The 27,418-nt window shown below is 40.7% G+C and overlaps 2 protein-coding genes across 2 annotated transcripts in view; one reads left to right on the top strand and one right to left on the bottom strand.

Moving 5' to 3' along the window:
• LOC119719263 (cytochrome b561-like) overlaps positions 1–859 on the bottom strand; it is a 29,521-nt gene extending 28,662 nt beyond the window's left edge. Inside the window, exon 1 of the mRNA XM_038188644.1 lies at positions 770–859. Within this exon, the coding sequence (XP_038044572.1) occupies positions 770–831 (62 nt within the window). The 5' untranslated portion in view covers positions 832–859. The remainder of the gene's footprint in view (positions 1–769) is intronic.
• Positions 860–3,070: 2,211 nt separating this feature from the next.
• LOC119719653 (hyalin-like) lies at positions 3,071–27,290 on the top strand. The gene is made up of 23 exons (XM_038189152.1): positions 3,071–3,244; positions 5,192–5,260; positions 8,579–8,643; positions 9,738–9,958; positions 10,580–10,609; positions 10,782–11,033; positions 11,615–11,860; positions 12,521–12,745; positions 13,942–14,184; positions 15,345–15,614; positions 16,111–16,353; positions 17,285–17,527; positions 18,172–18,414; positions 18,667–18,906; positions 19,202–19,444; positions 19,798–20,043; positions 20,960–21,202; positions 22,189–22,431; positions 22,544–22,786; positions 22,982–23,227; positions 24,243–24,485; positions 25,178–25,369; positions 25,833–27,290. Exons 1-23 carry the CDS (start codon positions 3,071–3,073, stop codon positions 26,129–26,131), a joined length of 4,962 nt encoding a protein of 1,653 aa, XP_038045080.1. The 3' UTR covers positions 26,132–27,290.
• The last annotated feature ends 128 nt before the right edge of the window (positions 27,291–27,418 follow it).

The raw sequence follows: 27,418 nt of genomic DNA, 5'->3' as shown, positions 1-27,418 counted from the left end.
AGAAATGAAAGCAATGAAATCAAAGGTAATTACAAACAGTCTGCTCTGATGAAAAATTTGTTATTAAACATACCTTACTGTGTTTTAAGGCCCAAAAAAAATGAAAGTGAGGATTGGAACGCACTCCAATCATAAACTAGTCTGACACCATCCCATTCAACAGTTTACAACTTATAGAAAAGATTCAGGGAACGCGATCGAAAGATCGATAGAACTTGACTAGAAGTCGTCAAAACATATCACAATTTACATCTTGCTCTCATAAATAAATTTCCTGCTCAAAAACTGAAACACGTCCCCTGACGTCCACCGCCTTGTTGGTCCTTGGCGTTTGTCTTAAACGCATACAAGTCATATGCTGTGATGAGAGTGCAATGCAACGACAGGTGGCGCTATGCAAGTGCACGTGCCCGATAACGCGCCTCTTTTCCATAAAGTTGAATTTACTTGCAATTTAAAGAATCTACATGTACGAGTAGACAACTGCACCCGTTTTTTTTTACCAAAAAGCTCAACATGGCGATTAATGATTTAATTGTGTGACACCCCTACATAATCCCAAGCATTAAAACAACGAAGTGTAGCCTACGTAGGACCATAGAGAAAGGATAGTCCTAAGCTATACCTACAACTGAATGGACATGCACATTAAAAATCCAAGACAAGAACAAATGTTTATAGAATCATACCATCTCTAACTTGGAGCGTCTTGCTGACACTCAGAACGAGTACGTTTTAAAAACTATCGAAAATTGAAACTTTCACTTACCGTGAAGTCGATGAGGTGTGCCAAAACGAGGGGTAACATGGATAGTGGTAAGGCGCCCTCATGCGGCTGTGACGATACTTCACACAAGAATTCCTGGGGTAAAAAAAAATGTGAGTTGGATTGTCATCATGTATCGAAAAATAAGGTCGGTTAAAAATAACTATCATAATTAATACCCCACTTCGCCTAGTCATTTGTTTAAAAAAATAATAATCTGAAGAAGCATGGCTATCTACCCTAACTTAAATAGCCACGCCAGCTTGTCCGATCCTTTGGCCCGCATGTAAAACCCTTTTTAAGCTAAAAGGACGATAAAAGCCAAATCTGGCACAGAATTTCATGAATTTTAATTTCAAAGAGCGAAAAACTTACATAATTGTGTGATCGATATGTATTTGTTGAAGTAATGTTTCCCGCAAAGAGTTCCAACGCTATTATCCTATTCAAAGCGCAAACAAATGAGAATTTCAACTGCACTGTCCGAAATTTATCTCTGATATCATTATTATTTCCCCCAAATTTGGTAAGTATATATTTATTATATTCAAGTTCGGCTATAACTTGCGTAGAGAAGTGATGACGACCCAATGAGCTGCGGTTCATGTAAGACTGCCAAGTTTTCAGACGAGGGTCCGGCCTAAAAAACAGTATTTTTGATCTGACTTGTACCCCCCCCCCCCCCTCACTCCAAATAAGACAATCGAGAACACTCCAGATCTAATAACGTCTGCTCTGAAATTGGTCCTAAGTGCGCCCTCAATCGTCTGAGATCGCAGTACGCATCGCATGGGCAATTTGTCTGCATCAAACCGAATTCCGTTGAACACGACCAATCATTAATTTAATAAAGCACAGGCCTATATCAGTTTTACAGCCTTACGTTAATTTGATTTTCATCTGCTGTGTAATTCACTGGTCAGCATAAATAATCATTTTCTTTGAACTGTTTCACAAGAGTGAACATAGATCATTATACATGTTAGGCATAGGCCCTATGGTATTCTTCATCAACATGACATGTACTTTTGATTTGTACACTTTGGATCTTAAATTGACTCGATGGATAGAAACTGCCGTGAATGTTGGGCATTTATACCTTTTTGCATACATCTGGGACACTGACTGAAACTGTCCGCCAACAAGAGATGCCTAGGCTTTGGCAAAAATATTCCATGGCTAAATTTCATTCAAACAAATCATTCAAACAAACATGTTCGTTTCATCAATTTGAGAGTGTAATTTGATGACGCTCACTGTCGTCCGTATTTGAACGTGCTTTTCTAGGAACATGGATCACTGAATAAGGTTGCGATGACAGTTAAGACACCGATGGACTTCTCGCTTGTTCATCATTGTGACGTCGCTTATGCGTGACCGTTTAAAGGGCTTCTCTTTAGGCATATTTATATTAAAAAGCCCGCGGGGAAGAGTCTGCAATTATTTGGGCAATTTTTGGGACTGTCCGTCTACTGTCATTATTACATGAAGGGTGTTCGTTCATACATGTATCTTCAAGTCATAGTGCAATTTTCATTGTGAAAATTGTGAGCAATATTACTAGTTTGGCATGCGGTTTGATGACAAACTTGTTTTTTGATCTGATACACCGTACCCTCTGGAGACGTGTGTACAATAGGGAACAAAAGATTGTATAAGTCTCCGCAGGACAATTTCTGTAGATGAATACGTCTCCACAAGGTTTTCACGAAATAGATATATGGATTTTACTCAAAAACTAGGAATTTCCAAGCTATGTTGATCCGTCGCAAATGGAAGAGTTTTAGAAAAGGGATATTAAGTCCAAATTTCAGCCAAGGAAATTAACTCTGGTTAAAATAAGAGCATTTTTAAACTACACTTTCAAACTCGAAAACTTTAGTAGGCCTACGCGAGAACAAAGGAATGTCTCCACAAGGATACAATTTCCAGTATGTGTGTTTACCTTAAGATAACGTCTTGAGCTGTTCAAGTTCTTTATTGTTTCTCTAATTTCTAGTTTTATTTTCATAACTACGTTTGTTAAATTCTGTACCAGGTACCAATGTTTGTTCGCGTGTGTCTCTTGAAAATGGACGATTGTGATCGCTTTTGATGGTATACTTAAATAGTAAACCTCCTAAGTCGTCGTGCCGTTAAATGGGCCCCTTTGGGATTCCTCCTATTCCTTTATGCTTCACCAGTAGCTGTCGGCAGCCATCTTTAATATCGCAACTCACTAACTGATTAACTTTGCGGATGATAGATCGTTGTACATATTAACAAACGGAGTATCACGGGCTACGGATCGGTTGGGAAGACGCGATGGGGAGTTTTCTGCGGTCCCTCGGTGCGTTGGCTTCCGTTTACGGTACCAACGGCCGTGACTTGGTCCGGTGCTACCGGGACGAGAATGACTTCCGACTAAACGTGCAAGGTCGCTCATGCATCATGATGAAAACAAATGTCGAGGAAACAAATGTTGGAACCATTTACCACGTATCCATTAATTCGATCCATTCCAGTGCAATTAACTTGTACTAACATTCCATAGGCCTAATTATGATTGAGTTCTATGACCTCAATTATTGTTCGAAATTTGCGAAGTGTGCATGACCTGTAAAGACTAACTCCCTAGCATTTTTTACTAGGAACTGGACCAAGTCCATCAAAATCCATCAATCACTGTGCGTCCAATACAAAACTGTACATGACATAATGGAACCCACTACTGACGTACTGGTTGACATAGCTACACACGGCTTTTATAGAATTTCACATGTTATAAAGTGTTCAATAAAGTATATTCTAAATGGTTTATTCTTTACTTCACGAACTTTTTTTTAGCGAGCAATCAAGATAAATTTTGCTATATTATCGTATTATTTGTTATGCTTTATATGTAGCAATAAACCAAATGAATCAAGATGGCTATATTATACATTGCACCGAATAATGTGTGGCGGTCTGCTAGCAGTCCGAACTATTATAGCGAAGTATAGGCCTAAGAGCGAAATAAATAATGTGGCGATGCTCCGACTAACCACGCGGGCACATAAGGTGGCTATTGCGACGGGTTTTCGTGTTATGACCTGTCTCCAATTTCAAGTGCAACTTGGACACATCGTATCTAAAGTTACATTTGCCGTTATTCCGATAGTCCAATGTTGTTCCAGTAAAACACTTTACAACAGTTCTAATACCAGCCTAAGTGATTATAATGTAGATGTTTAGTTATTGAAACAACAAACACGGAAGGCAATAATCTGAAAGGAGGATCTACACCTTTCTGACGACCTTACTCAAACTTGCGTATTATTGACCAGATAACATGGTAGAAAGCAACTGGAGCACGCCGAACGCGGGTAATGTCAAACACGCATGCCGTGGCAACCAGTCTTCCGACACACCAAAACTCTCAAGTGAGCAATACTAGGACATAGCATTTTTTTTCTCTATTGACATGACTTCAAATCTTTAGCGACCAAAACGAGGCAAATAGCGGAAAGACCACATGCATGCACCGTGGTAACCATATTGCTTGGCGTGGTTGGTTACGCTCCACGTGGTGCGAGCAGAGCGCTATAATCATTAACTTTGTAGATAAGCTGGGACAGATTAAAGGGGTTTATAGGGCATTCAATTAATGATGTCAATAATACTACTGGTGCGCCACTTCTGAAACCGATACGACCTACATAGCCTTTAATTTGAAGTTACTATGGTCTGATGCTTGATTATATATACGAATCCTAGATCTTAGACAACTCAAGAGGCGCAAGAGGCATACCTCATCAGTCTTAACTGCCGTAAAGATCATCGTCTGATTCGAAGTTTAGACATTCTATATAGCATGATGCTATAGAATGTCATAATACGTAGGTCTAATGGTACCGTGACGAATGTGTTTATATATGAATCCCACATGTGGTCTAAACCATACCAACACATGGGGATGTTTTCACGCTTCATGACTTCAAACTGCGTAAGTCATGACGCCAACCACAATGTCTTAGCGGGAATTGCCTTCTCCGTCCTTGAGGTGCAAAACCTTCTTCCAATCACAACCGGCTGTGGGATTTATAAAAACCTCGCTTGAGTTCCAACTTTGGCTTCAATCCCCACCTTCATTATAATCCTGACTTCGGGGACTCACACACAATGTAGGTCCATTCCGTGCTCCGGAAACATAGAAGTAATAGTAAGGAAGCCAAATTTCACGGCATTTCCAATTTGTCTGATCGTAAAAGGCTTCTAAATCATTCCGAAGCTAGAGATGGACCGAATCCACATACGAAGCCGTGGTTTAGTAAACCCCATCCTATCTGCGAAGTTTAACCAGAAGCGCGCCACGCGCGGTCGACCAACCGTCTTACCGTTCTGCCTCCCCTCCCACATAATATGCAAGTAGCAAGATGTAATCAAGTGTTCCGTGTCTCATTATAGCAGAGACCTAAACCAGAGGAATACGATGAAGGGCTACAAGCGGGAGTAACATACTGCAACATGGACAAGGTAAGTTGCACCAGATTATGTTTCTGTATAGGAACGACTGTAAAATGTTAAAAGCTTTCTCCAATGAGCATTGGGCAGCAGACAAACGCTCGCTCCGGTAAGCAAATTGCGTAATCAACCTCTTAAATTTAGGCACTTGTAAGATGGTAATATTAACACCGTTTTGATAACGAATTTATTTAAAGAGATGTATCCATGTTGGAACAATTGAAACTGTTATTCAGGCTATGACGTCCAGGGTTTCGTTCATGGTCTACTGTTTGTCACACTTTTTAGAGACGCTCGTTTTTGTCGTTTGAAAAACAGCGATCAGTAGTAAACAAGATGTTGCATGATTCGTGCCACAAATTAATGACAAAAAAGATAATGGAAAACGCGCACATTGTTTTGGTGTTTTAGAAGTTAACAAAGAAACAGTGCTATATATGGACCCTATAGTTTTAATTGTTATGTTTTGGCAGCTCTGGTGCTATACACTTGAATCATACATCAAGACCAGTTAGGACATCACACCAAAGACCAAAATTTGATTTTTGCAAACAAAAAGGTGTGGAAATACTTGGAAACTCAGAAAAAAAGCTGTTCGGTGGAGCAGCGGTGAACAAATCCATTTTCCAAATTGTTACCGGCAAAGCGTGAAATCACATGTTTAATGTTTCGACAACATGGGCATTTTGGCGTCATTGCCAATACAACTCATTTGCTCTGGATTATGGTTATTTGAGTCGTTGATTACTGTGCCAGGACTAGCGGATTAACATGTGCGTAACAGAGACCTGTTCATATTCTGGATCACATCTACACAACATCAAATATTGCGAAATGAATTAGGAAAGGAAAATGTGGGTTTCGCCGATTCATTTTACTGGAACGGAGGTTGTTTTATTTTTAATGAGAACTTCATTTGTCAAAATGCTTCGACTTTGTTATGTGAGCTTCGCCGATCCATTTTACTGAAACGGAGGTTGTTTTATTTTTAATGAGAACTTCATTTGTCAAAATGCTTCGACTTTGTTATGCCAGTTTGGGTATACTGAAGAGCTATACAATATTTGTTTTATGTGTTGTCTTGTATATGCTTTGGCTGTATTGCAAACATAATGGCGACACACGGTGCGTCAGGAATGAATATCCCGACAAAAGATGTCAAACTTGATATCTAAGCAGTTCGCTTAAACACTATCCTTAAGGATCAATTTTGGTTGCACATTTAGGAGGTTTGAAACTGTTTATTTCTGTATAGGCATTACGTTATCATTTTTTTCCGCACCACATTTTAGACGATTTGCCCAAAGAATAATGCGACCACTTTTTAAACATGAATTCCTGGGTGTTTGTTTGTCTTTCCCCCTGTTTTTTTCTTCTTCTTCTTATTTTATTGGTGGCAAACACTTTTCGAAAATCGATGCCGTTTCTAAGTCTTATCTTATAAACTATATTTTCCTCTGTGTTTGCGTAGGCCTATGATTGGAAGCGCTGGATTGAGCATGAAACAATCGGTCCAACATGTTTCTTGCTTGTCAAACAAAAAATAAAGTCTGCACGGTCAGGAACAATTTACGATGAAGACGATAATCCACTTGGGAAAGAAGCCAATATTCTTCCGTTTACACCCACTCAACCTTGAATAACCTCGTGACATTTTGCTATATAACAGATGAAAACGATCTTTAATTATGCAGAACTCGCCTGGACATATGAAAAACCATTGTTGATGGTTGCGCATGATTTCATTACTATCACAGATCATAAACTAGGTGTCCTTGGTGTATGTACGTCAATAACATAAGCAAGCGGCAGATGAGATTTACGGATTTCAAACGCCAGCATGAGGATATAAATTAAATACATTTATTTACTGTTGTGGTAATTAATGGAGGCTGCTTTCACCTACGTAATTTAATAACACTATACACTCATTGTGCGAAAGCTTGCAAAACAAATATCTCAAGCTTGCAAGATAAATACTCAAGCTTGCAAGATAAATATCTCAAGCTTGCACGGTTGGGACTCGAACCCACCACCTCCTGCTTAAGCTTGCAAGATAAATGTCTCAAGCTTACAAGATAAATATCTCAAGCTTGCAAGATAAATATCTCAAGCTTGCAAGATAAATATCTCAAGCTTGCAAGATAAATACTCAAGCTTGCGCGGTTGGGACTCGAACCCACGACCTCCTGCTTACTAGTGCGAACGTTTACATACGTCATCTGACTGGCTGGCTTGCTCCGATTAATCGATTGTGTGATCAAACTTGATATGATAATTGTAAGATGAAACTTGACGTCGTTATGTGATTAATGATTAAACTTTTTTTCTCACGAGTAAGCAAATAGGTTTGAATAAACAAAATGAGGTCGGCCACTAATTGGGAAATCCATTAAAATACTGCAAGTAATTTGAGAGCATTTAAATGTATCCGCTCTTCAGTATAAACAAGTGATATTTTAACTTGCAGTGAAACTTGCACTGACCGGTTTGTTACCGTTAACCCCGGAGCTAAAATTTAACTTCAATTTTATATTTTTGTTACTGTAGAAATCGTGGTGTATATTTTAACATCGCAGTTTTTGATATTTTTATTTCAAAAAACTTTAACCAGCTTCAAAGGAGACCAGTAATTGTACATTGTGAAATTAAAAATGTAACTTCTACTGTTAGAATATTTGACTACCAGTTAGTCTTAACTTAATAATATAAACTCACACTCCTTTAAAGGTACGAATAATCAGCGATAAAAATTATTGTATTTGTTTATTAATTATATTTACTTCTAAGTTATTAATATTTTCTATTAAACATTGGTTATAAAATTGTTCATTTTAATCACTTCAAAAATCCAATTGAAGCTTAGTCGTTGCTTGCATTTCTTATACCACCTTAACAGTCACTTTGGACATAGTAATATCGCACAAAGAGTTGTCCCGAACGTCGTTTTACCTAAAGATATGTATACGAAATGAGATATGTAGGTATCTGTTTTTCTCTTCTAATTGTTAATTAGTCGCAAACCTGCGGTTTTTCGTTGAAACAAAATATCTGCGTTCCATTGTTAATATCAGATTGGCTGGTTATGTGAATGTGGATTATTTTCAAGAGGTGAAGAAAAGCTGTGCTTGATGGTATGTGTAGGTAATTACCATGATGAGGTTTCGTTTACTTATATACCCCATTTGATATTTGTTCAATTCACTGTAGTTTGTTTATTATATGTTTCTATTTTCAATGGATATTCCTGATGCCGATGCTATGATCGTCGCGCCGTATGATACATTTATGTTTGACACTATACTTTTATGCTATTTTCCCTTTTCACAGAGGCCAAGTTCCCCGCAACCTAACCAAGTTCATCAAATCGTCGAAAAGGGTGCACAAATTAAAAGGTATGTTTTGGCGTCTTTTTTGGTCAGATTTCATATATTAATTGATAATGGGGAAAGCACCATTTCATGGCGATCATTCTTTCTTGGGATTGCTTTCTCTCTGCAAAGGGCCCATGTACCCTATAGTGTAATTGTTTTAAAGCAATCCTTTGAAATTCAACTTTGTGTCCCATGTAATCTTATTCTCAATTTTCGTTTTGCCATTTAAATGGTATTTTGGTGCCTTTTTGGTTTTTATGCTAATGACATGTTCTATCTTTAGGAGCAATAGTGTGATGTCCTTTCAGGCAGAAACCTCTATGTTACGTTCATAAGATGGAATTTTGTGTCGGAGTGATGTAACTCAACTATGTTTTGCCTTTCAACGACGTATACACACTGTATACTCAGTGTGTTACCTCACGAGTGAAACTTGGAAAAAAATCACTCGGGTGGGACTCGAACCCACGACCTCTTGCTTTCCAGTGCAGACGTCTTACCACTATGTTACAGCTATTTCAGTACAAAAAGTTACCAGAATGTCGGATATTTAGCTGTTTTGTCAGTATATGGCAGTAAGCCAGTGGGAGAATCTTTCTCACAAATGTTTTCAATGAGCAGGTTTTGGGGTTCATATTTGAACAGAAACCCCCTAAGCTGAACAGTGTCTTCCTGAAATCACATCACAGGAACAGAGCCCCCAGTGGTCCGGAAACGGAAGGATTTTTTTTATTGTTTAAAGAAGTGCACTTTTCAATAAAATTAACCCCAAAAAAGAAATGTCAAATAGTTTTCATACATTTAAGAGGAGTAGAAAGTTGCACAAAATGTGTTCCTCAGAAAAACAAAATCATTAATTTTGTATTAAATCATTAAAAGTTTTGTGCACAAATCTGTGGGAATGTCTCACTAAGGTACAATTTTCGTTGATTTGTTACAATTGCTACACAAAACAGTGTTATTATTACACCAAGCATTGTCATTATAACACCATAGGTATTTTGCGCACCAAACAGGTTGTGCACGATGCAGATATTATAATTACACTGAACCTGCACGCCATATCTAATTCAAACACATCTTTCGTACGGCATTATTTTTTTTTTTACTCCCAGGTACATTTCAGATATCTTGGGCGAGAGACTATTAACCATGCAGGGGCGACCGCCTGCCCACTTCAGCACTACCTACAAGACCCGGGAAGACAGCAAAAACACCGTGGACTTGACTGAGAAAACCTGCAACCGGATTCTCTTAGCGTGTGGCATGACGCTGGTCATGCTGGTCATCGGCGCGTCGCTGGTTGGCGGCATACTGCTGGCAGTCGTGAAATTGGGTATAAGCTTTTTACTTTTATCTATATGTTTTCTTCAAATAAATCACAAAGGGGAACTGACTAGGTACATTATAAAACTTGAACAAAGAAGTTGAATGGAGCGGGGTTTGAACCGTCGACCTCCGGATTGCCGTTCCGGTGCTGTATACAAACTGAGTCAATCTCAGCAAGGTAAGTTTGCGGAAACGTTTGAGTCAATATCTACATTCAATTTCTTCGTTTTACTTTTAAATGATCTTCTCTTTTCTTTTTCTTTTTGGGTTGGAAAAACGAGATTAGTCAAAGTCAAGTGCAGCTCTCTAGCGGATGACATTGTTTACAATCTGCTATGATTTAACTTCTGGTTTTGCTTAATAAGCCTATTTTGTTCAATACTCAAACAAATGAATATTAAGACGAAAAAGTAAAAGATCAGTAGTCATAAATTATGACTTTGTACTCTGCTGCGCAGTTTCAAAAATCAATCTTACAAACTGGCAGGATAATCGATAAAATATGATTCAACTGTTACTTCGAAGCGCCATTATTTTGATCTGGAATTTTTAAAGGTTTATTAATAGAATTGTTTAATTTTTTTTTTCTGTGATTTTTTTTTTCAAATGTGCCATTTTATCATAGTAGATGCTGCAGAAGACACGGTAACAGTTGCTGGTGAGCACAATATTTATTTTTTTATTTATCTAATGAATAAATAACACTGTTTAAATATAAGAATCTACACATAATTGAGAAATACATTTATTTGAAAATAACATGCACGTATGACATTAAGAAAACAAGTTGACAAACGAATTTGCTGGAATTCTCCCCGCTATTCTGACAGCCCTCAACCTAAATATAAACTGCCCGAGGGATATCGTCACGAGGGCCGAGCCAGGCGGACGACACGCTGTAGTTTCATGGGAGAAACCGGAGCTTGAGACGGTACCGAGCAACGCCAACACGTCCGCCGTGATATTCGAGAGCAACTACGAGCCCAACACGTCCTTCGGCATCGGAGACCACGAAGTCATTTATACTGTTACAGACTCCGAGGACAACCAAGAGACTTGCTCCTTTAAAGTGAAAGTCAGAGGTAGGCAACACTGGTCGCTTATTTTTTAAAGAACCACTTTAAATCATTTCAATTTAGACTTAGTTCACGAAATCACGAGTTAGCCATATTAAATTGAGAGCGAGGTAATTTCTTCATTCGTGGAACTTGGAGTAAAATGAAAGCAATGAAATAAAAGTTCATTACAAATTAATACCCGTCTGCTCTGATTGAATAGGCTAAATTTTGTGATTCAATACCCTAATGTTTTAAGCCACAATTAGAAGAATACAAATGGAAGTAAGGCTTGGAACGTACTCAAATCATAAAATAGTCCGGCACCATCGCATTCAACAGTTTTCACAATTTATAAAAGAGATCACGGAACACGATCGAAAATGTCTCCCTCATGAATAAGGTCTATACCAAAGTTTAAGCCTTTCCAATGAATGTGCACGGTATTCGTTTCAATAAAAGTGGCATTCAGTGGATATTGTTGCGGCAAAGTTCCTATAGTATTTTCGATGAACAAGTGAAAGTTTAATACTTTATATTCTTATTTAAATTCGAGGAATCAGGACTGTTTAAAAGCACGTTCAGTCATCTGTCTTCACCCTCAACAGATAAAGAAGGGCCGGTGTTTGTGAGCTGCCCCCAAAACATCAAGATCGTTACAGGCGAAAGTGACGGAAGTTTCCCTGACCCAACGTGGGATACGCCAAAGGCTGCAGACAATGCCGGCCAGCCGAGAATCACGACAAACTACGGCGGAAGCCGAGCGTTCGAGCTCGGTACCACGGTGATTCGTTACACGGCAACCGATGCTGCCGGGAACGTCGCAAGATGCGTATTCCACGTCACAATCATAGGTAAAAGTCAGGGGTTTTTTTTGCCCATTGTCTGAAAATAACCATTGAAGCAAAAGCAAGTGTTGTACATTCCCTTTAACACTGACGTTTTTTGCAAACTTTGCAGTTTAGGGACTGCACTGCAAAACCCAAGAGGATCGAGATAAATGGGTCAATTATCAATGTACGACAAACATAGTTTTTGATTTGTCACTTAGAAGCAACTTGAAGAAATTTGCTTCAAGGTGCTGCACAGAAAAACAGGAAATTGTTACGCGTGCTCGTTGGTCGGCGTTCAGTCTCGATCTCACTAATCTCCCGCCCCGGTTATATTTCAGTTCCGCTTTTCTGTTGCCAATTATATGGTTCTGGCGATTCACTTGCACTCAGCTATAAACAGGTGCTTGCATTCATTAATTACCCTGAAATACCTCGACCTCTTTTCCAAACGCATGTTTTCAGGGACCTCATTTTCCACTGTGATAACTTTGTGACAACATTAATGCACGCGTTTGTACCTCTTTATTTAAACCAGCGAACTTGGGTTGATTTTGCTTGAATTCGAATGTCTTGAATAGTTTACAGTACCGGTACTGACTGTATAATGGACACACGATTTGAAGATACAAACATAATTATGATTAACAACATTATTAAAGTGTTATCTGTGTCTTCGCCCAGATGGTACACCGCCGGTCATTCTAGGTTGTCCAGATGACATCACCGGCACCACGGGTCGACCCGAATGGAGACAACCTACGGCAGTGGACAACGGGCAGCTGGTCAGTTTTGAGTCCGACTGGACACCGGGAGATACCTTCCCACAGGGCCGCACGAGGGTTACGTACGTGGCCGAGGATTCGGTGGGACTGAAAGCCGAATGCAGTTTTGTTGTTGCAGTAGTAGGTGAGAATGGACCGAACCATTAAGCCCCGCCCCCATGTTTAATCAATCACAGTCGATATAAATGTCTGACATACCTGAGAATAGGTCGATCCATTAAGCCCCGCCCCCATGTTTAACCGATCACAGTCGTGATTAATGTCTGTCTGAGAAACTGAGTTCTGAGAATAGATCGAACCATTAAGCCCTGTCCCCATGTTTAACCAATCACAGTCATGATGTCTAACATGCCTAAGATAGGTCGATCCATTAAGCCCCGCCCCCATGTTTAACCGATCACAGTCGTGATGAATGTCTGTCTGAGAAACTGAGTTCTGAGAATAGATCGAACTATTAAGCCCTGTCCCCATGTTTAACCAATCACAGTCATGATGTCTAACATGCCTAAGATAGGTCGATCCATTAAGCCGCGCCCCCATGTTAGTTTAACCAATCACAGTCGTGATTAATGTCTGACATATCCGAGAATAGGTCGATCCACTAAGCCCCGCCCCCATGTTTAACCAATCACAGTCGTGATTAATGTCTGGCATGCCTGAGAATAGGTCCATCCATTAAGCCCCGCCCCCATGTTTAACCAATCACAGTCGTGATTAATGTCTGACATGCCTGAGAAATTGAGAATAGGTCGATCCATTAAGCCCCGCCCCATGATATATTGACCAATCACAGTCGTGATTAATGCCCGACATGCGTACCCGCGTGCAGGAATGTCCGACATGACGCGTATGACTTGCGTATAGTCTGAAATCTTCACCTTTTATATATAAACAAAATATTTTGTCTGACAATAGGAAGTGCATGCACAAAAGAGTTTGGAAAGATTTCCATATAAGAAGTTCACTCAACACTCTGTGTACCATCCCTATGAGAGTGGACTGAAAAATTCTAAGTGTTTTCTAAGAAAATGCTTGTATTTTCTCACTGCTCAAATTGACTTTGATGACATGAAATTGCGATCTGGGGGCTTGTTAGTCAATACAGAGGAAAATTAGTGAACTTCGCATATGGTAATCTTGCCAAGAGGTTCGAATCACCCTGCACCTAAATATTGTTAATTTGATGTTTAGTATGTGTATACTATACTTTTCTATTTACACGTCTTTAATGTTATCTACAACATTGTGCATATTGTAAAGAATTGAAACTTTGTAATAAATGTTGTAATTCAAAATTCAAAACAACAATTTTTTTTTAAGATACGGAAGCTCCAGTTTTCACCTACTGTCCGACAAACATTACGGTCACGACCGACGAACACGGTATATTCAAGGTACCCACCTGGCAGACCCCGCGGGCGACTGACAGCTCTGGGCCCCCTCGCATCACCGCCAATCAGGGTGAAGCAGAGTACCACCTGGGCCGGCCCAACGAAATGGTGTACGTGGCTACTGATTCGTTTGGCAATAATGCGAGATGTAGCTTTTATGTGACGGTGAAAGGTGAGTAAGGCCAAAAAGAAAACATGTTTAGCGTCCTGTTTAGCGGGAGTCAAACCATTAATTTGGTTTACTTCCGTTAAAAAAAAAACAGCAACGGCGAAAAAAATTAAAGGGGTCCTAAAACTAACTAACGCCAGTATAACTGTAATACACTTCACAGCACTGTAATTCGTTTGTAGCAGTTCACATGCAAAAGAAGAGCTCAGCTACATACCTGAAGTAAATCCTCTAAGTTACTTGGATACCGCCGCAAAAGATGCCACTGTATTCCAATGCATTGTAGTGTTTAACCATTTCTCCATGGTTTAAGTAGGTTGTAATACACGTTGTAATTACACGTTGTAATCCACCACACTGACACATTGAAAGACTGACCCCAAATTCCAGCTTTTTCGTTCAAGAATTAAGTTCCTGGAGCACATGCATTGAGGTATATTCCGGGTGGTCTTTCGTGGTTTATATTGTGCCAAGAGTCCAGGTGCAATAGTTGTCGAATTCCCGCATGAAATCTGCCCGATTCTCCGTTGAAAAATGGAGACCACAGTTCACAGTTCATGGACGACAGCAAGTATATCTTGTTCCTCGCCTTATCTCAGTGGATTATGTATGCGAACAAAATTGGCAGTAAGTTGACCAGCTTGGTTAAACAACCTAATCAAACTACACATACAGGGTATATTCATCCGCTTTTTTATATGAGTATCGTAAGACTAAAAAAAACAATTTGTATTCTGTAAACTTTTTTTTGTTGTTGAAAGTATTTTAATTCTTCAGAATAAAACACACTGACACGCTGATTCACTTTGAAACGAAAAAGACTGCGCGCTTAGAACTACTTAATCACTTGTCTTGTCACGCACGTCTATGTGTCCATCCACCGCTATAGAAAAACAATTGACCAATCAGCGTAGACATTTCCATCTGTTCCATTGCCAGCGATTGGGCGCATTTGGTCAACAGGAGCAAGTCGCCTGATTTTGTTTCGCAAGTAAAACAATGGCTCGTGAATGGTCAGCTGAAGTTTGCTGGGCGCCGCCATCTTGCAAGCAGACGTACGTGTTTATATGTGAACTGTTGTTTTAGTGGACGGCAGTCAATGACTGAGTGGAAATAAGGGACTTCGTGTTAAAAAAAACCCTCAAATTAATTTTCTCCTCTGTTTCTGCAACTTCTCCGAACTTCTTCAGACGGCACCCCACCAACTATCCACGGCTGCCCGTCCGATATCTCACAGCCAACTGACAGAGGGGTGCCCACTGCTCATGTCTACTGGAGCCCGCCCACATCGAGGGACAACGGCGAGATAGTGGATTTCAACTCCAACCAACTACCTGGGGACACTTTCTCACTAGGCGCCACGAAAGTCGTGTATACTGCAGTGGATTCGGCAGGATTGAGTACTGAATGCAGTTTTACTGTTACAATAAGAGGTAATTATTTTATATAATGCACTTAACTAATTCCGGGCTATCCTCATAATGGGCGTGGCCACAATATGTTCTTGGGAGGGGGAGCTTCTGAGCCGCTGTTACAAAGGGGATACAACTATTTCCTTAATTTTTTTTTCAGACTTTTTTTTTTTTGAGACATGAACTTAGAAGAAAACTGGTTTGATTGAGATCAGCTGATAACATGCACTGCCTATAAAATAATGAAGTATTTCATAAATTTATACAATTTGTTCATGGGATGTAATTTTACTTTTGTATATTTTTGTTAATAAAAGTGCTCAGAAAAAGGCATGACTTTCTAATACAAGTACATGTACAAGTAAATTATCCCATATCTTATGACAAAATTTGTAAGGTGAAAAATGCCATGATGCCATGAGTATTAACCAAAAAAATCCTTGCCTTACAAAAGTGGAAATTGTTTTGGTCCGCTTTTTGGACAACCAATCTTCTAACCATGCAATTACTCCAACAGATCTAGAGGCACCCAAATTCACGTTCTGCCCGTCAAATATCGAAAAGAATACCGACCAAGACGGCAACTTTGACCCGCCCACCTGGCCGGTTCCCATAGCGACTGACAACACCGGGCTGCCACAAGTCTCGACAACTTACAAGGTTGGAGAGTTTCGGCTGGGTGTGAAAACGTCAGTGAAATACACAGCTACAGATGCGTCTGGCAATAATGCAACGTGCCTGTTTTATGCCACAGTAGTAGGTAAGAAGTGCATCAGAATTTAAGATTGTGGCACAGTTTTCCCCTGTGTTTTTTTTCTACTTAATAATCATCCCTTGTTAAATTAATAGAGTTTTAAGCAATAGTGAATTTAACTACTGGCAGGCTTTCAAGTATGTCTACTTTTTCCTAGTTTTTTTGTTGTTAACTTTGCTTCTACTTTTTCCTACTTTTTTCGTACAACTTTTTTTTCTTTTTTCGTTGAATATGTTTTATAACAGTGTTAGCCTAAACACTGTCATTATGTAAACCACACAATGAAGGGCTTGGGTGCAGGAATACTGCAACTGTACTTCCAAGAGCTTAGTTGAGGATGGAGCACAAGTGTTGTGAGTACAAAACATGCCAAATGAGGCTAATGATTATGTGGACATGGGTAAGTATCAACGGAAACTCGCAAAAGTCCCACTTTTATCATAATTTTGTTCTCCAAAGTCCTCCTTTTGTGCTATTTTTTTTGGGAAAATTTTGTTCCTACTGTTCTACTTTTTCACCTGGGTCTGCTTGAAAGCCTGTACTGGGATTTTCTTGAAGTTTAGTATATATTCCTTCCATAACAGTGTCCAGATTTTTAAATTGGCGAAGGCCTGATTTTCCCTTAAAATACTCGGGACTTTGTAGAAAAAAATTTCAACAAGGGAGAAAATTAGTTGTCGTGGGAGAAAACCGCACCCTATAAAGTGACTGGAAGCTGAGACACTAGTAGATACTATTAAAGGTAAAAGAATTACCCCCGCCCCAAGAACAAAAATATCACTGCCCCGAACAGGCAGGACATTTTAAGAAGGTTGTTCTCCTATCTCACTAATTGACCGACTATCCATTGTGAGTTAAACTTGCTTATAAAATATAGTCTCAGCTTGCCCTGTTTGTTCATCATTTATGATGGAAATTTCAAAATTTACTATTTTAGATCAGACACCACCAGTCATCAGTGACTGCCCCACAGACATCACCATCACCGCAGACCCCAACGCCCTGACTGGGCGTGGCAACTGGACCGCGCCCACAGCCACTGACAATGGGGTCCAGGTCACCTTGACATCCGACGCAGAGCCAGGTGATGGGTTCCGCATTGGCAGAACAAGGGTGACGTACACTGCTGTGGATAACGCAGGGCTGATGGCAAATTGTCATTTTACTGTGACTGTTCTAGGTAAGACTAGAAGCCATCTCTTTAAGAATTCCACATCAAATGTCCCTAGTCTGAGACTGGGCGGGGCAACTGGACCACACCCACATTTACATTCTCTTGTGTGTGTTTATATTTTGCCTGGCTGACTGCAGAAACAGACAGAGTGTGTAACACGTTTTCCAAGAAACTTTTAAACCTAGTGATAATAAATAATAATAATGTGCAATGCTTGGGAGGTCTCAAAGCACTTCACAATTATTACCCCTGTTCTAACAGGCAAGGAGATCACTTTTGTGCAGACGAGATCAGCGCAATCTGGTCTCTGTCCTCACTGGTACCATACTCCTGGGTGGAGAGAAGCAATTGAAGTAAAGTGTCTTGCCCAAGGGTACAAGCACCATGTTCCCCATCAGGGTTTGAACCCATGTAACACGGTGCATGGTCAAACATCTTGACCTTTTGCCCAAATTACATCTTGAGTTGTCTTACAAACAACAAAGCACCAGTTTTTACCACCTACCACGGCAGACATTTTCCAGACCACGGACGCTTCAGTCAAGCACACCTACCCAATCTGAATGTCTGCCAATGAAAATAAAGATGTTCGTGTTAAAAAAACAATTCTTTTTATACACTGCTTTTGCCACTTCTCCAAACTTCTTCAGATGGGACCCCGCCAACTATCCATGGCTGCCCGTCCGATATCACACAGCCAACGGACAGAAGAGTGCCCACTGCTCGTGTATTCTGGAGTCCGCCCACAGCACGGGACAACTGGGAACTAGCGGATTTCAACTCCAATCAACTACCCGGGGATATTTTCTCACTGGGCTCCACAACAGTCGTGTATACTGCAGTGGATTCTGCAGGATTGAGTTCTGAATGCAGTTTCACTGTTACAATAAGAGGTGATTCTTTTGTAATGTACTTAACACCATACTATCCTTATTTAAACACACCCTGATTTGATGTCTCACTATTGTTTGTTTCTCTCCATTGCTTTGAACGAATGGAGCTTGGCGCGCCATTCAGCATCTACCGAATGGCGTCCTGCACGCATAATTTTTCCCGTACATGGGTGAAGCCATGCACATACAGTAATTTCATCGAAATTTTTTTGTCCGCTTTTCAAACAACCAATCATGCAATTCCTCAAACAGATCTAGAAGCGCCCAAATTCACGTTCTGCCCGTCAAATATCGAAAAGAATACTGACCAAGATGGCAACTTTGACCCGCCCACCTGGCCGGTTCCCATAGCAACTGACAACACCGGACAGCCACAAGTCACAGCATACAAGTTTGGAGAGTTTCTACTGGGTGTGAAAACGTCAGTGAAATACACCGCTACAGATGCGTCCAGCAATAATGCAACGTGCCTGTTTTATGTAACAATAATAGGTAAGAGGTGTGTCAGTGTGGCAGAGGGGGCATAGTAGCTATTGTGTGTGGTTATTAGTCTCATAGTTAGACTGGGGTCTTCATTAAAACACTTCAGCATTCTCTGATGCTTCACTGGAGTCAGGCTAGATCCCTAGTTTAACATTTTGTTAAATCACGTTTCATCCCGGCCCCACTTTTTTCCCTTTAATTCTGTGATAGTGCTGTCCATAGTGCTGTCCATTTTTGCCTAACTAACCAATATATGAGCAATAAACATTTATCTGCGAATGTCTTTTTTTTCATCTTTTAATAGATGGGACTCCACCAGTGATCAGCAACTGCCCAATGGACATCACCATCACTGCCGACGCCCATGCCCCGACTGGGCGTGGCAACTGGACCGCGCCCACAGCCACTGACAATGGGGTCCAGGTCACTTTGACGTCCAACGCAGAACCGGGCGATGGGTTTCGCATCGGCAGAACAAGGGTGACGTACACCGCTGTGGATAACGCCGGGCTGACGACAAATTGTCATTTCACCGTGACTGTTCTAGGTAAGACAGAAACAGTCTGTTTAATTTAAAACAAATGAATTTTTATTTTGCTCGAAAAATTCAAAATTTTTTTCATTTATTGAGTGTTTTTAATCTGTTTTTTGTTTGTTTTTAGTTCACAGTTGACCATCCTCGTAACTTTTAGCCAGTGTCTGGGAGCTTGAAATTAATGAATTTAATTGAAAGTGCCACCATTTCACAACCAGATCTGGTGCTCCAACTTTTAAAAACATTGTTACTGATAAAGAAAAACCTGTGAGACAAGTTTTATATAAATCCTATATCTAGCCTAAACCAAAACCTGGATATACTTTTTTTGTTCACATGAATACTTTAATTGACCCCCTTTCCAGACAACGAAGCACCAGTATTCACCGACTGCCCGGCGGACATTTTCCGGACCACAGACGCTTCAGGCAAGTACGCCTACCCAATCTGGCAGACTCCGCAGGCCGTGGATAACTCAGGCGACCCGCCGGAGGTCGCCACTACACACAGGTTTCAGATGTATGGGCTTAACTCCCGCACGCGCATCGAGTACACCGCGACCGACGCATCTGGAAACAATGCGACATGCGTCTTCTATGTTTCAGTCACAGGCAAGTCAGAAAACCCTTTTGGAGTAGCAAAGCATTGAGCTCGTGGTCTGTGGGTCATTCTGCGGGTTGTGGGTTCGAGTCCAGCCTGGGGTCATGGTGCGTGTGCCCTTGGGCAAGGCACTTTGTCACTCATTGCTTCTCCCCACCCAGGAGTAAATGGGTACCTGCGAGGACAGAGACGGTTGTTGGGGTTGATGTAAGCTGCTTTGCGCCAAAATAGCAGCATCCAGCTGTATACTCCCCAGGGAGCTGAGATTGTCTTTGGAATGTTTCATTGGCCCAATGAGAAGGGTAATAATGATGTAGCGCCTTGAGCACCAATACCTGGTGATACATGCACTTTATAAATAAACATTATTATTTTTTTGCTAAAGACCCTTTTGAAAACCCTATATAGCATCTCACATGTGGTTTTCAGCTGCACTGGTAAAATTAGCACATGGGAAGGTTTGATTTAGACAAGCTATTCCTTGGATCAGTTGGAAAACACAGCTCAGTAGTTTTGCACAAATTTCATAAAACGAACTACCTACTTAACCCTGGTTTGGGGTAGGCACATCACAAAGAAATGTCTGGATCAAATCGGCTGGATCATATACCAATATCTTTCATGGAAGAAAGCAGTAGAACAATCTCTAAAAATGTTCACAAAACCGGTCATTTCACCTTTGACCTGTACAACTTTGAACCTCTGGTACTGCTGTTCAAAAAATGAAAGTGTTTTGGGATTTAATAATTTTCTTTTTAGTAAAAACAGAAATGGATCAGTCTTATCAACAATACTAACATAGATACCTTAAAGTAGGTTTAGAAAAACACAAAGTGATTAAGACAAATCCAAACCAATTTAAGAACTGGTTTTTGCAATAAATTTCCTCAATGATACATTTGCTTACCACACGACTCCACTTTCCAGATGGCACCCCGCCCGAGCTGCAGAACTGCCCCGACGACATCACCCTATCCACGGATCCCAACGCCTCCACCAGCCAGGTCAACTGGTCCCTGCCCACAGTCGCGGACAACAGCCGCAGCGTGGACCTGACCTCTGACTGGCAGAACGGCGACCTGTTCCCGCTGGGGAGCACCGTGGTGACTTTCACTGCAGTGGACCCCTCGGGATTGACCACGAAATGCCACTTCACAGTGACTGTAATCGGTAAGGTGATATGGGCTCCATGCGCCAACAAAAGAAGGCGCCCTTTTACCAAGCAACGACGTCCCATGGGCGGGACATTTCGCTAGTTGACGCGCACCGTTCCTTGTGTGTTGACGCACGTACACCAGGGGATTTGTACTATGTACACGCAGTGGCCGCGCTTTGCGCTTCTTAGCAAAATTGCAGTCAGGCAAGATGGCGTCGGTCGGCCACCCCCAACTGTACTTTCTTTGCCGGTGTGGGGGTACTTATGAACGAAGCAGACAGAGGTAGTTGTGATGGATCACTAGTCGATGAAAAGTTATCCAGTCTCAAGAAAAGCCACAAGCTATTCAAATGAACTATGACAAAGGCATTCTTTTGTATACTGCTCATCTGCTGTTACTTATGACTGGACTTGTGAGTTTATTTGTAATTTAATTGTGACCACACTGTACTTGTGATGAAATTGACCATGGTTACCTGGCATTTTTTAACAAAATACCCAAAGCTTGTTATTTCTAATGCATAATGACAAGCTAGTCCAAAACAACCCTGACATATCTCAATGTTAAACTTCAGTTTCATTCACAACTAAAATTTACCGTCGGAAAAGTTTGTTGGTAGTATTTTAGGGGCTATATTTTATTGGTTCCCTAAAACACCACAGGAAAATCAATCATTTGCTCAGCGACAAGGATGTAGGAGTTAAAGATAAAATCATTGGCAAAAAGGGGACTAAAAAGGTGGTAAAAAAAGGAATTTACATATCCCCCCACTTTTTTGAATTACCCATTGGTGAAAATTTCACAGTTGTTTCCAGCAACTCTCTGCCCCCTCCCCTTCTCTGGGATCAAAAATCTCACAACGCTGAAATCAAGTACAAATGTTAAATCATTTCAAGATATGCTATTAGAATCAAATTGGAAACAAACATTACATATTTTCTCGAAAAGGTTCCTGAGGAGTATCCTAATGGGTTAATTTCTGATTATTCTCGACCACAGACACCGAGGATCCAATCTTCCCGTACTGCCCGCTAGACTTTGAGAGAACCACCGATGCTGAAGGCAAGTACCAACTGCCGGTATGGGAGACACCCACAGCGGTGGACAACTCCGGCCAGGTGGAAGTCAGCACTACGTATGATTTTGCTCCGTTTGAACTCGGCGTGACGACGCCGGTGGAGTACACAGCAACAGACCCGGATGATAACGAAGCCACGTGTATATTTTTTGTGACTATCCTAGGTAAGTGGTCGCCCTGAATTTGTTACCTGAATAAAGCAAAAAGCTGTCAGGAACTGAATCAGTTGGCAAGCTCTGTTTTCACAAAAGTCCAATTTTCAATTTTCCTCACCAGACGGCACCCGACCGGTCATCACCAACTGCCCCCTGGACATCACCCTCCCCACGGCCCCCCACCTTCGCATAGCCCGGGTCGACTGGACCGAGCCCACAGCAGAAGACAACAGCGGGTATGTGCGACTGACACCCAACCTGAGTCCTGGGGGTAGCTTTCCTCTAGGCAAGACGAAGGTGGTCTACACGGCCACTGACGCCGCAGGACTGAGAGATAGGTGCCGGTTTACTGTAACCGTGGAGGGTAAGGATAATGATTTGCAGTTACGAAGCTCATTACGTAGGCCTAATTAATGCTAGAAAATTAAATCCAATTTGAAAATATATTCTATACAGAGCCATACTTCAAAAGCATGGACATATTTTTTTATCGCCTGGAATAATTTTTTTGATGAGTGTTCAAACTTTAATCTTGACTTCCTTCGTAATTCTGTTCCAGACACCGAAGCCCCCGTATTCGATTCCTGCCCTCAAGACATCATCAAAGAGACCAATGCGAATGGCAAGTTCGACTACCCTACGTGGTCCTACCCCCACGCCGTGGACAATTCAGGCGTCACCCCCGACATCACGACCACCTCCAGCTTTCAGGTGTTTCCTCTAGAGGAGACCACGCCCATCGAGTATGTTGCCACAGACCAGGCTGGGAATACAGCAACGTGTCAGTTTTATATAACTGTCAGAGGTAAGGCTAAAGCTGGCAAGGCTAACTATGCTACATCCAAGAAATTCATTCTTATGAGCTTCTTTTTGTGTGTGTGGATAAAACAAAGGCATCACAAGTCATTCAAAGTTATCACAAGTCATCACAAGTTATCACAAGCCACCACAAGGCATCACAAGCCATATCAAGTTATCAAACGTCATCAAACATTATCACAAGTCACCACAAGCCATCACAAATTATCACAAGTCACCACAAGGCATCACAAGGCATCACAAGTCACCACAAGGCATCACAAGCCATAACAAGTTAAGTCATCACAAATTATCACAAGTCTCCACAAGGCATCACAAGGCATCACAAGTCATCACAAATTATCACAAGTCACCATAAGGCATCACAAGGCATCACAAGGCATCACAAGTCATCACAAGTTATCACAAGTCACCACAAGGCATCACAAGTCATATCAAGTTAATTTAGTCATCACAAGTTATTACAAGTCACCACAAGACATCACAAGCATCACAAGTCATCACAAGTCATCACAAGTCACCACAAGGCATCACAAGTCATTAAAAGTTATTACAAGTTATCTCAAGCTACCACAAGTCACCACAAGGCATCACAAGCCATAACAAGTTATCAAACGTCATCAAAAGTTATCGCAAGTCACCACAAGGCATCACAAGCCATAACAAGTTATCAAACGTCATCAAAAGTTATCGCAAGTCACCACAAGGCATCACAAGTCATGACAAGACATCACAAGGCATTAAAAAGGCATTAGATATTCATAAATCATCACAAGACATCACAAATCACAGGTCAATCACAAGTTACTCAAAAGGCAATCACAATTCAATCATAAGTCAACCTCAAGATACTCCCAAGTTATCCAGTCTCAACTAAACTAAGAGCTTTTCAAATTCAATGCCTTTCCTATTTTTTTTCCCCCATTAATAATGAACACTGTTGTGATTTGACTTGTGACTAACTTGTGATTGACTTGATAACATCCTCGATCTCTTCACAGACCGTACTCCACCAGAGATCACAGACTGTCCCGGCGACATCACCGTTTCTATCGATTTCCGGTCAGCCACCGGCCATGCCATCTGGACGCTGCCCGTTGCTTCAGACAACGGTCGGCTGGTCAGCTTCGAGTCCAACTGGAACTCCGGTGACAGCTTCCCCGCTGGCGAGACCAACGTCACGTACATTGCCCTGGATTCCGTGGGACTCACCTCAAAATGCCAGTTTACGGTGACTGTCGAAGGTGAGAAACTTCTTTGGATGACTGAATGTAATAATATAAAGAAGTGTGGTTCTGAAAAGTGTGATTTTAGAGTTTGTGTCTTATTTTGTGTATCAACAAACTTTTTCTTGAGTTTTCTAAACAATCGAAACAGAATTTTTTTTTTTTTTTTGATTTTTTTCTCTTCAAATGTCGGTTGATGACTGCAAATGGTGCCAGACTAAATTTAGTGCAAAATATATGGGAGTCCAGAGAGGCCACATAAAGCTTATACTCGATCGTAACCCCATCTAAAAACACGTTAAAATTGTGGAGCAGCAGGATTCCAGTCAAACCAGTGAGTTTGGCGGTTTTGAGACATCATCTTACATTGAAAACAAAAAAAATCATTTTGGTGACGCGCATGGATACGGCGACGCGTGCGCATACCAGAAACCGGAGACATTTTTATTGGCCTAAAGTGTTGAAGTGTTTTAATAGGGTACATGTAGGTGGCTTACATTTCGAAGTCAACACACACAAAAGACCAAAGGCATTAAAAAGCAAACAAAGACATTATTTTAAATAGGGAATTCATTTTTCCCCCGAAAATAATTAATACAAGTAATAGAGGTGATCAGCCACCCCTACATCCACCTTTCCAATTGGCCCAGAATCAATGCTTGCAGGTTTTCTCTTTCATATAAATGAAGTTGTTTTCACCCTTATTGAAGCGAGATGCAACTTATCCCTCTCCACCCCTGCCATGAGGAACACGTACCAGTACCGCTTTCCCTTTCCCATCGCCCGGCCGACAACTGATGACTCTCCGACGCCTCTCCAATTCGACTTTGCTGTCCGTTCAACTGGAACGGTCTTCGTCGCCCTGACTGAGGCTGAGCAGAGTACCGAAGTCTATGAGATAGGTAGGCTGAAAATAAAGACACAAAATTTGACCAAAACAATAATTTAAAAATTGCATTAGAGATGCAACAATCATGCTGGCATTACAGGCTTCCGTTATCATAATTATGATTTCTTGTGAGTAAAGTTTCTTGGGCTAGTGAGTAAAGTGCTTGCCTCTCACTACTATGGCCTGGGTTCGATTCCCAGCCAAGTAAGGATGAGCTGAGTAAGGATGATGATAGCCCCTCAAAGTATTGAGACCGAGAATGAACACTTAACATATTTTAATAAAGAGATGCAAGATTCTCCCTGATTTTTGTAAACCAAGAACACCCAGTAAGAGTCATTGCTGGATTTCTCTTAAATTCAAGAAAACCGAGCGACAGATTATTAATTTCAGCTCTGCAATTCACAAGCCCGATTTCTTGAAACACGTACCTTTAATTTTGTATCGAAAGCAACTCGGTGTCTGTTAATTTTCAGGTCTAGGAAGGAGCAAGACGTTCATCCGGTGCGGCGTCCAGTGCAAACCCCACTACATCACCGTCAAAGTGCCCCACCTGATGTCCGCCACGAAGTACCGGCACTTCTGGGTCACGTACGACGGCACCAGAGGGCTGGTCCGAGTAGGCAGAGGGAAGGAGGCACCATTCATGGAATGGCAGGATCCGTCCTCCACCCCTCTGGACGTTCAACGGCTCGGGATAGCGTCCTACCAGGAGGCGGATTGGAAGGGCTACCTGTGCAGAAATGGTACCAGTCGAGGGATGGGTTGGTTATAACACAATGTAACACTCATGCTATAATAGACTATACCATGGTATATTTCAACACCAATGCACTATCCTTATTCCTAAATAACACTTGCACGTTTTCACTTGCTTGCAATACCAGTTTAAAAATGTATGCATTATTTGTAGAGGGTTTATGTATTGAAAAGTATTAATATAAGTACTTAATACCAGATTTCTTGCAGTTATTGCCAGATCACAAGTGAGATGCTTTGAAGTAATATATAACTATTTCAGCTAGCAAAACAGCTGAAGCAGAAAAAGAGTTATCAGAAAAAGGTACTTTTTGAGCAATGAATAATTGTCTATATTACACTTTTGCCAAATATCATTTAAACTTCATTGTTCATGTAGATGTGTACTTACATTGTGATACCTAATCCTTCACATTTGCTTTTAAATTTGTACTTTTGTGTCTAAATCTATGTGTAAGTTTAAATAAGTTCTTCTCTTATGATTTCATCCTTCTCAAGAAAAAAAACTGTTTTACAATTCACTGAATACTCTCCAAAGATTTGTGTTGACCAAAATCTAAACAACATTTTGCTTTATCAATTTAGATTTTGTACAGAATTGATTGAAACATTTGTGTTAATACCATTATATTGAATGTCTTAAATACTGTATAGTTATATATTTAATAGAATATTGTATTCATACTTGATTACGATATTTAAATTTGTGCTAAAACTTTTAAGAAATTTTGCCAACAGATTCTTTTATAGTCTCTAATGTCATTTGTTTGTCGTTGGCATACACGTTCAAAGTATATATAGCATGCTGGTTATGGGTTATACAAAGTGGTCCACAAAAATCTGTTGTGTCTAATGTTATACCCTATCGAGATTCTGCTAAAAATTTATGAGCATGATAAATGCACTATTGTTTTCTATACTCACTGCTGGCAGTGGGAAAAACCCCAAGTCTTTATAAGGGTAAAACAGAAATGAAAAATGATTTATCATTTAGTAATACTTAAAAAAAGTCTAATACATTGTAACAGAGTTGTCCAAGTCCTTACAAATTCGCAAAGTCATCCAGTGCAAGTCACAAAGCTATCCAAAGAAACTGTTACTGTTCGTTTGTAATATTTTTGAAAGAATGTAGTATCCGGATGCCACTTCAGCGGCTGTGTACAAAGTCTATGGAGAGTCAAGGAAAATTTTCTAAGTACCTGCTAACAAAATTGGAAATGTTTCTCAGTCCCGGATTCATGTCTTTTCAAAATTTTTGCAACGACTGACCTTTATTGAGATGATATATGAACAAAAAAGTGGC

This window comes from Patiria miniata, unplaced genomic scaffold, assembly GCF_015706575.1.
Source record: "Patiria miniata isolate m_02_andy unplaced genomic scaffold, ASM1570657v1 HiC_scaffold_8, whole genome shotgun sequence".
NCBI lineage: Eukaryota > Metazoa > Echinodermata > Asteroidea > Valvatida > Asterinidae > Patiria > Patiria miniata.
Note: the sequence above shows the minus strand (reverse complement) of the source record. Positions and strands in the feature narration are given on the sequence as shown.